General features: G+C 47.7%; 1 protein-coding gene across 1 annotated transcript in view; it reads right to left on the minus strand.

Annotated features, from left to right (window-relative positions):
• Positions 1 to 9,863, minus strand: part of ADCY6 (adenylate cyclase 6) — a 70,783-nt gene extending 60,920 nt beyond the window's left edge. Inside the window, exons 1-3 of the mRNA XM_083352429.1 lie at positions 9,658 to 9,863; positions 2,993 to 3,100; positions 1,459 to 2,299 (exon numbers count right to left, since the gene is read on the minus strand). Of these exons, the coding sequence (XP_083208555.1) occupies positions 1,459 to 2,298 (840 nt within the window). The 5' untranslated portion in view covers position 2,299; positions 2,993 to 3,100; positions 9,658 to 9,863. The remainder of the gene's footprint in view (positions 1 to 1,458; positions 2,300 to 2,992; positions 3,101 to 9,657) is intronic.
• Positions 9,864 to 10,907: the final 1,044 nt, after the last annotated feature.

The raw sequence follows: 10,907 nt of genomic DNA on the forward strand, positions 1-10,907 counted from the left end.
TGCACACTGAAAGATATAGTCTGCCTTTAATTCAACTGAGTGCAGGTAGTACTCACTACATCGACTTACAATCAATCATTTAGTGACTATTTGAAGTTAGAACAGCACTGAAAAAAAATGACTTGTGGCCATTTTTCATCACTGTTGCACCATCCCATGGTCACATGATCAAAATTCAGATGCTTGGTAACTGGATCATATTTATGACGGGCTTAGTGTCTTGGGGTCATGTGATCACCTTTTGTGAGCTTCTGACAAGCAAAGTCAATGGGGGAGGCAGATTCACTTAACAACCACATTACTAACTACTGCAGTGTATGTCAAGTATGTCAAGAAAAGTCATAAAATAGAGCTCACTTAACAACTGTCTTGCTTAACAACAGAAATGTTAGGCTCAATTATAGCGATAAGTCAAGGCTTCCTGTAGTACAGAACCAATCCAAAAACAAATTTTCATAATCTGATGCTTTCCAGAGCCAATGGGCTTATCCTCAATCAGGTTATACCACATTGACCCTCCAGTTATGATAACACTTAGGGTGGGGTTGCCAGACCACCCATCAATATACAGAACAGGTCAGGAAGCATTTTCTGTTTAGCCTGCAGCAGCATTGAATGACATAGGCCTTTTTCCTTATACAAACTGTTCTCATCCACATTATTAAAACATTTCTTAATTCCTCCAGAATATAGATAAGATCAGAAGGGTGGCACTGTGAAAACAATGGGGAAGTTAAAGAAAAAAAATGGATGGATGGAACAGGAGAAATTGGTACATATGTAGAATTCATTGTACTGTAATAATAAAGGAGATAAAGCAACATGACAGGTTTACACAAATGGGCTCTTCAATCATCCAGCCATCAGCTTAAAAAACACTTTTTTCAGAACAATAAGTAGAGATGTTGTGAACGCTACAGCTACCTCAGTAGTGCCAATTCCAGCTATATGGATTTCTAGGCAAACTTTTGCTATCATCAAACTTCTGTGAGGAAAGGAGAATCAGGAACCGAGACAATATACAGCAGTAAATAAAAGCAAGTTCAAATGTATTAATCACCAAAATCCAGAGATCAAGCTTTGTTCAATGGAATAGAGGATATGCAAATTCCACTTAGCTCCATCCACAATCGGAGTGATTGTGGGGATGGGGAAAGGTCACAGAACTTGCCTCCCCTCATATTATTCAAGGGCTCTCATTCATTCTTCATTCATTCATTTTGCTTGATGGGAGGACTTCAGTTTTGCTTGCCTGCTCCCCTTAACATGTTTTTACCACCTCTAGACAGACCAATTTTTATAGCCTTTCTTCAACACCAAAGGCATTAGATATCCTTCAACAAAGCATCTTCAATTAGTACAGGGTTTCCATTCTGTCTCATCCACCAGTTACACGTTTATCTTTTTATCACCAAGGAGCTCCGCCATCTCTTCCCTCAGGCCCACTTTCCCCCATACCTGCTTCCAAACGAAGGAGTCTGTACTGTTCTGGTACCAAGAAATCACCAGGTGAAGGACAGCTAGCAAGGCTCCAGCCAGCACTGCCACCCGCATGCGCACGGGCAGAAGGGTGTAGATGATGTAGATGAAGAAGATGCTCCACCAGACCCCCTCGGAGGCACTTCGTGGTGAGACGTGGAGAGTGCCCAAAGCCTGCACTCCACACAGTGCCACGATGACCAGATAGCTCACCACCCACATGCAGTTCTGGTGGAAGCCAGTCCGATTGCAGAGGACCATCAGGGAGAGGAAGAGGGTAGCAGCCACGGCAAGGGCAGCGGTGTAGGACACGTTGGGAGTGCCAGGCACACAGTGGAAGAGAAGCATGATGCAACACGCTAGCACCAAGACACCCATCAGCACCGTCAGTGAACTCTGGTTCATCTGGAAGAAGTAGCGCTGGTAGAGACGCTCCAACTTGGCTGAGTGGAAGCGCTTAGAGCGGAACACTTGCAGGAGGCGCCAGCCGCAATCGCTGGCAGACAGCCCCTTGGCCTCAACCACCATGCTGCCACCACCATCCTCAAATCCCAGGTCCACAGCTTTCAGCCCCAAATCTCCAGTTCCAGAACCAGGCAGAAGTGATGGTGGTTGCTTCCTGCCATAGTGGTCTTCCTGCCAAGAACAGTTCAACCCCAGCGCACCGCTGCCTCTGCGCTCCAGCTCTTGGTCCTGTAGGCAGCTCATGTAGCGTGGGCCACAAAGTGCTGGGCGATGGCGCTTGGGCCCATTGCGCTCCCCCCAAGCAGTCTTCCGCTCATCCACCTTGGGCACCAGGATGCCACTAAACCAGGACATACTGCGGGAAAAGGGCAAAAGGTTAGAAGAAGCTTTGGAAAGATCTCTTTGCTCCAGGACAGGGGTAGGCAACCTCGGCTCTTTTATACTCATGGACTTCAACTCCCAGAATTCCTGAGTCAGCTGACTCAGGAATTCTGGGAGTTGAAGTCCACGAGTCATAAAAGAGCCGAGGTTGCCTACCCCTGCTCCAGGAGAACAAGGTGCACGCTATTCCCCAAACAATTCAGCGGGCAGAACAGCTTCCACCGCTGTTCTGAAGTGCAACTGGGTGGCAAGGAGGTCCCTTTCCATTCCCATTCCCTTGCAGAGTCCAGGCCTTTTGCATGCATGAAGCCCCGGTAGCCAACAGATCTGCTGCTTTCTTTCTCTGTGGAATGTTTTCAGCTGAAGTCCTTTTGACTCCCAGTACAAGAAGGTGGCGGCCCAGGGACAAAAGACAGGAGGGCAGGAGACATAGCCAGGGAAAACCTGACCCAGGATGGCAGGAAGCGACAAGACCTTGCCAAATGTCAGATTCTGGGCAAAAAGCATCAAGACGTTCCACAGAGGAGAGTTTTAACACCTGTGGGGTAAAAAATGCTTCTCTCCCAGAATGTGACTCTGCAAGGGATTCTCAAACAACAAAGGATATATATATATATCCCTGTCAGCAAGACAGACCATTGGTTCGGCCTTGGGGAAGCCCCAGTACCTGGAAGGCCCCTAGGAATAGGGCACAATGAGGCGACATGGGTCTCCGTAAGGGAGCACCCTCAGTGTCAGCTTTCTTATTTCCTCTTCATCAAGCTGAGGCTGCAACCTGCAGGAAGAAGACAAACTGTCAGCTGGTCACACATTAGTTTCCATTCCCTGGCTGAAGTACCAGCTGTACTCATTCTCTGGAACTCAAAGCAAAAGGTTTTGGTTTTTTTCCCCCTCCCAACAACTCCATAAAAGGTAAAGGTAAAGGTTCCCCCGCACATGCGTGCTAGTTGTTTCCGACTCTAGGGGCCGGTGCTCATCTCCATTTCGAAGCCGAAGAGCCAGTGCTTGTCCAAGGACGTCTCCGTGGTCATGTGGCCGGCACGACTAGACGCCAAAGGCACACGGAACGCTGTTACCTTCCCACTGGAGTGGTCCCTATTTTTCTACTTGCATTTTTACGTGCTTTCGAACTGCTAGTTTGGCAGAAGCTGGGACGAGTAACAGGCGCTCACTCTGTTACGCGGCACTCGGGATTCGACCGGCCAAACTGCCGACCTTCTGATCGACAAGGTCAGCGTCCTAACCATCCACAACTCTCTTCGCATATTTCCTTCCCATTTTTTTGAACAGATAGCTTGCTTCCTTTATATCCAAGCAGACATTTCTACGTAGAATTGTCTACTTATGTATTCTGTCCTTCCCTACCCTTCCCACATACCCACACTCACACTGCAGGAGATAGACAGTACACAAAAGTAAAATAATGCAGATTACCCTCGTTGCAACAAGTACACCATTAAGAAAATGATTCTCAGATAAACTATGAATTCAGTCAACTGCTAGGATACTGGAGGTCCTAACTTTTTTTCCCCAGACTTACTTTGAACAAGACCACCAGCAGTGACTACCTTTAGTTTATAACCCTTCAATATCCTGGGTAGAATCTAATACAGCCAGCCAACAATCAGCTGTACATCCAGAGGTTGCTGTAACAAAACAGTTATCACGATGCTAATGTTATCTTCATCCCAAAAGACAGATCTCAACATTCCAATCCAATTTAAGCCATGCCCCTGCATTCAACTTTAACAGAGTAATCAAACACTGTATAGTGCCTTGACCCCTAAATCTCCTCTGCAAGGTCTGGAGAGAACAGAAAGTAGGATGTGGAGCAGAAGTCCTAACTAATCTGCTTTTCCACTCCCTATCTGGCCTTTTAGCATATGGAGTGCTTTAGATGGAAACTTAAAGACTTAAAGTAGGGGTAAGACTAGCATATATATACATATACATACACACACACACACACACACACACACACAAAACTATACACTATATACATACAACCAAGCTTAAAATTAACCAAGCTTAGCATATTGTATGTAAACATTTAGCAATTATTTAGTTGATCTGGTAACTACTCTGACTGAACCCAGCCACCACAAAACTGACTTCAGTCTTAAGGGTGAAATAAGAGGGGCTTGGAACATCCTTCATCCTATGGAGAAAAGGCCATCATTAAATGCCTCACGGGCAAGCCCTGCAGAAAGAGAGATATTTAGTTTGATTTCATCAACAGCTTTGAAGAATGCTTTGGCTGTCCAATGTATGATCACAATCATAATCATAATATTAAAGTTGGAAGGGACCTTGGAGGTCATCAGTTCAACCCCCTGCTCAGGCAGGGAAACCCTATACCATTTCAGGCAAATGGCTGTCCAGTCTCTTCTTAAAAACTTCCAGTATTCTGGAAACAGGTTGTTCCACTGGTTAATTGTTCTAACTGTCAGGAAGTTTCTTCTTAGTTCTAGGTTGCTTCTCTCCTTGATTAGTTTCCATCCGTTGCTTCTTGTCCTGCCTTCAGGCGCTTTGGAGAATAGCTTGGCTCCCTCTTCTTTGTGGCAGCCCCTGAGATATTGGAACACTGCTATCATGTCACCCCTCGTCCTTCTCTTCATTAAGCTACACATACCCAATTCCAGCAGCCGTTCCCTATGTTTTAGCCTCCAGACCTCTAATCATCTTTGTTGCTCTTCTCTGTACTCTTTCCAGAGTCTCGACATCTTTTTTACATCGTGGTGACCAAAACTGGATGCAGTATTCCAAGTGTGGCCTTACCAAGGCATTGTAAAGTGGTATTAACACTTCACATGATCTTAATTCTATCCCTCTGTTAATGCAGCCTAGCACTGTGTTGGCTTTTTTGGCAGCTGCAGCACACTGCTGGCTCATATTTAAGTGATTGTCCACTAGGACTCCGAGATCCCTCTCACAGTTACTACTATTGAGCAAGGTACCCCCTTATACTATACCTGTACATTTGGTTTTTCTTGCCTAAATGTAGAACCTTACTTTTTTCACAATCATAATCTAAGCAGCACGAAGAGAAGGTTTAGAGAAGGGCAAAATCAAGTAGGACTGATTGACAGGAGGACCAAGTTCTCAGTTCCTCAGGTCCAAAAACTTATGAGACAAACATTCTATTAGACCAAGAAAGGGCCATGAAGACATACAGAGAAAGGCAACTATTGTCTAACCTGAAAAGAAGACTAGTGTGCTTCACTTCACCTATTTACCTTTGAAACAGAATGGCTTATCTCAGTTTCACTGAGAATATATACAGGTAGTCCTTGACTTATAACCATTCATTTAGTGACCGTTTGAAGTTACAGCAGCACTGGAAAAAATGACTCATGACTGTTTTTCACACTTATGCTGCAGCATCCCCGTGGCCATGTGATCAGATACTTGATAACTAAATTTATGACAGTTGCACTGTCCCGGGGTCATGTGATCACCATTTGTAACCTTCTCAAGTGGTTTCTGACAAGCAAAGTCAATGGGGGAAAGCAGTTTTGCTTAACAACCACACAAAAACTGTAGTGATTTTGCTTAACAATTGTGGCAAAAAAAAAAACCTATCGTAAAACCGGGCCTACCTCACTTAACAAATGTCCTGCTTAGCCGTGGAAACTTTGGGCTTCATTGTGGTCGTACGTTGAGGACCACATGTAGTGCAGACAATAAAGTTTTAATATCTAGGGTGATGCCATCTTAAATTTAGGGCCATCTTTCCTCTAAAGCAGACATGTCAAACACAAGGCCCGGGGGCCGGATCCGGCCCGCGAAGTGGTTTCATGCGGCCCGTGAAGCCATCCTGGAAACAGTGAGGGAACGGCCCCCACTGCCTTGGCCCTGGCCCAGAGACCCTCCTTCTGCCAGAGACCCTCAGATCTGTCCCACTCCTGCCCAGGCCCCCATAGGCACCCTTGATGCGAACGATGCAGAGCTGGCCACGCCCACCCAGTAGGCCATACACACTCTAGCCACGCCTACCCAGTAGGCCATGCCCACCCAGGCCACACCCACCCGGCCCCCTGAGGGCAACTGCAATGCTGATGCGGCCCTCAATGAAATTGAGTTTGACACCCCTGCTCTAAAGCCTTTACAGACTAGAAGCATTACAAGAAGGGCTCTCCAACCTGTATGCTTTCACTTTCTCTCACAGAAAATAATTATCACAAATGAAGATGAATATGTGTGTCCCAGGATAATGTTGCAGGATCCAATCTACCCGGTGACTGACCCAGATTGGATCCTGAAACTTAACTATCATTTATTCCCACTGAAAAAGGGGAGGGTGAGAATGCAGAGAAATAAATTTACTAATACCTGTAATAAATCTCCTGATCAAAAAAGGCAAGTCCCTTTCCCCCAACATATTGTGCTAGAAGAGATAACTAAACCCATTACAGCCTTCTTCAACATCCTTCAGATATGTGGGTGTCAGCTCCCCAAACTTTCAAAAGGGGCTGTTATCTGGGAATTCTGGGAGTTGAAGTCCATAAAACTGAAATATTTCCCGGCTGAGAAAATTGCGATATAAAAACAGTCTATATAATCCAGAAGATACAAAAACTCTTCCCCATCCCATCTCCTTCATTTGCTCGCTCATCTGATCCTTTGCAACAGAGAGCAACAACCAGAGGTAAAAGGATCCTTATACTTAAGAGCTCTACCGAAATCCAACTGCTTACTTTGGGAGTTCTCAAGCTACGGATTGGGAGGCCCCAGGGAGACACAAGGAACTTCTGCAAGCAGAACTGAAAAACACTTGTCAAAGCTCTGAACTCACGCTTCGTCTCAAAAAGCTCAAGCAAGAAAAAAACCTAATCATACTTTGAGAGCTGGCTATCAGTCCAAATTGTCCCAAATCACAGCTGCTTTGTTAGTTTTATTCACAAGGAATGCTCACACACCTTGATTTGTCCTTTTCAGGGGGATAAGGCAGAGCTTTGAGAAGGCCTGAATTAACTCCTTAAACCAATAACTCAGTTCTTCTCTAGCTTCCAGGGGGTTTATCCCAGTGTGTGACCCAATGGATTTTAAAGTTCTGCATTTATGTGGAGGGAAAAGCATCTCCCAGCATTGCCCCTTTCAGCAGCCAAACTTGCGATTCAGCATGAAACCAAACTGGAATAGTTTTCTCTTTCAAACTATTTGTCTTGACTGTCAGCCAAAACCAGGGCTGGTTTTAGCTTCGGCCTCTTCAGAGAATGATTCCAATACCGTTCAACAAAACTGTTGTCTCCATCTATTCTGGGAGATGGGAACAATGTTATGGCAGCACCCTTCTATCACGGGCACCCGGGGAACACATCAGGATACAGCCCCTCTTCCTGTCCCCTTTGAGTCCAGGCAGAATAACCCCATCCTAGTCCATCAGGACTCTGGCCAAACCACCTCCATTGTAGGACACAGCAGCCGAGTAAGAGACAAGTACAGCTTCGTGGCAGGCTACAGATATAGGCCAGGGGGTGCTGTGCAGACTAAAGTGGCAGATGCAAGCTTTGAGAGAGGAAAAATGGCCACAACTAAATAACACTAAAATAGCAACATCTCAGAATTCAGTTCTCCCAGCAAGAAATGTCACTCCCCCAAATGCAGAAAAAATAAAATAAAAATCAAATAATACAATAAGAATACCAACAGTGATTGAACTGCAACAGTAGCTGGTCTGGGCCTAAGTGTGTGTGTACAAGATACAGCACTGAAAAAAGTGACTTATGACCATTTTTCACACTACTGACCATTGCAGCATCCCCATGGTCACGTGATTTACATTCGGATGCTTGACCACTGACTCACATTTATGACAGTTGCAATGTTCCGGGATATGTGATTTCCTTTTGCAACCTTTGGACAAGCAAAGTCATTGGGGAAACCAGATTCACTTAACAACGGTGTCACTAATTTAACAACTGCAACGATTCACTTAACAAACATGGCAAGAAAAGTCATAAAATGGGGCAAAATTAATTTAATTTCTCATTTTGTAACATGAAATTTCAGGCTCAATCGTGGTCGCAAGTTGAGGACTACCTGTACAGTAGCTTGGGTGGATCCATTCTTGAGACACATAGAGGTTCACCCTTTTGAGCTCTGGGAGAAAAGCCAGGACACACAGAAACACCCTAAACTTCTTTGTGGCAGAGTACACACCAGGCCTGCAAGCAAGTTCCCCAACGCACAGAAGTGCAGGTTACAGGTCAACACTCTTTCTCTCCCACCCCTCAGGTCCTCCTGCCTGGCGGCTTGCAATATTGCATAGGGCAGGGGTAGGCAACCTCGGCTCTTTTATGACTCATGGACTTCAACTCCCAGAATTCCTGAGCCAGCTTGGCTCGCTCAGGAATTCTGGGAGTTGAAGTCCATGAGTCATAAAAGAGCCGAGGTTGCCTACCCCTGGCATAGGGGAAAGCTCCGCATGGCACAATCCTTTCCTTCACTCATTCCCCCCTCCTCTTTGCAGGAGGCATATGCAGAACAGCCAGAAAGCAACCCAGAAGTAGAAAAAAGCTTCAGGAAAGCCCACCTGTTCCTCCTCTAGGTAAGTTACTTACCTAGAAGCTGAAAGAGCTTAGGCCCATTTTCTGGCTCCAACCATCCCTTATTGAGGCATCCCAGAAAAATCAAGGGCGGGGGAGGGAAGGAACCACAAAAGCGACGGGAGACGGACAGACAGAACAGACGTGCGAGGGTCTCCCTCCCCTCCCTCCCGCCCCCACCCCCTTCTGATGCAAACGAGTTGAATTAGTATTCCTAGCCCGCCAGGCAAAGCCTTTTCGCCTGTAACGTCCGAATCCAAAGAGAACGGGGACTTACACACACCGGTGTACTTGATACAAACCCTGCAAGCCCATCCAGTCGGGGGCTGCAGCAAGGGAACTTTCCCGGCGCTGAGCAACTACGGCGCCTACCGAGGGCCTGGAGTCCGTGTGCTGTACAGGTGCGTCCTCACGCCCCTTTCCTTGCGGTCTCCGCACCTCCCGGCCTGTCGAGCGCCCGGACACCAGAGGCTTGTAGCTAAGACTCTTCCCCACCCACCCGAAGCCCGCCGTTGCCGCCCGCAATCCTCCGAGTCGAGGGAGAGACGGCCTAACGACTCCCCCCCCCCAACCCGCCCCTCTCCTCTCCTCGTCCTTTCTCATCCTTCTCGAGCTTGGGCATTTCCCAAAGGCCCGGGCCTCTCCAGAGCCGCCTGTCCCCCTGCCTCGGCTCCATGGCTCCAGAGGCGCAGAGCGGGCGCCTCTCGGGTCAGATCTTTCGGCTCCTTGCGCGCTCGGGAGCCGCAGTTGCACCCGTTCGCCTCCCACCGTTCCCTCAATTCACCTCGCAGTGGCCAAGCGATCTTTGTGGAAAGGCTGGGCCCTCCTCGCGGGGCAGCGGGAAGAAGCAGGCGCCGTCCCCTGCCCAGCAGCTCTTTCTTCCTAGCCCTCGCTCTGTGTTTACAGCGTGTCCCCCGCTCGCCGCCTTCGTCTCTTCTCCATTCCTGCTGGCTTGCTTGCTCGCTCGCTCGCTCGCTCTGGGCCCGTCCCCTCCTCCCGCGTTGTCCAGGGTAAACGCCCTCTAGCCCGGATCCACAAGGCTCGCCCCACTCTGTGCGCTCCCGACCGGGGATCGCCAAGCGGGAGGCCTTAAAGGCACAAGATCCCTTTTGTCTGCTTCCCTTTCCCCGTCGCGTTGGGATGCGGGGGCAGTTGTGGAGGTGGCGGGGGGGGGGAGAGAGAGAGAGACGCGAAGGTGCAGAGAAGAGCAGTGATTTTTGGCAGCGAATGCGCTTGGCAACGGAGTCAGAAGAGGCTGTCCAACGCAGGGGCACCTGCTGCAAACAGACTGAAGGACAGAGGGGAAGCAGGCACTCGTTGTTGGCCCAGTGGCTTTTAGCTTACTCCCCGCCGGTGGGTGATTGATTTCGTCGGCTGAGAAGCCTGCCCTCAGCACGCTTTTCCGGGGATATCAAACATTCACCACCTGGATAAAAAAAAAATAACCTCATGTTTCTAATCCTTCTTCGTGTCCTGAGCCGTATATTTCAGTTGCAGATCAAGAGCTTCTAGATATGAGGCCTCTTTCCTGCGATTGCATTTTTTCCCCAGTATAAAGGAGGTATACACCCCTAACTAAGTGATCCCCCCCCCCAAACAATGTCAGTTAGTCATGTAGGGGAGGAGTTAAGCTTTGTCTTTGCTCTGTGGCCACCTGTTTGATTTTTTTCCCCTCCTAAACTCTGAAGAAGCTTGCTCTTTTTTTTCCTACAAGCCTATGAACACCCAATCCACAATTGACCAGGAGAAGTCTCTGTACCTGGGGTTCATTGAGCTAAGCTGCAAAAATCCAGACCGCCAAAATGTCTGGTAACCCTAGTTCTAACCCTGACAAGGTCTACTGTAGTATTGAGGGACATTTCACCTTGGGAAATAGCAGATGGGTTGAGAAATGCCCTGCTGGCAAGCATTGGTATTGGCTGTGGAGACCCAAGTTAAGTTTATTGACAGTTCATGCTCCTCCTGGAGGAAAAAGGAACAGCCAATTAGCTGCTTGCCCTCAGCTCTCCTCTAGGGGGAGCAGTGGGGGTGAAC

The sequence above is a fragment of the Vipera ursinii genome (assembly GCF_947247035.1).
Source record: "Vipera ursinii genome assembly, chromosome: 2".
NCBI lineage: Eukaryota > Metazoa > Chordata > Lepidosauria > Squamata > Viperidae > Vipera > Vipera ursinii.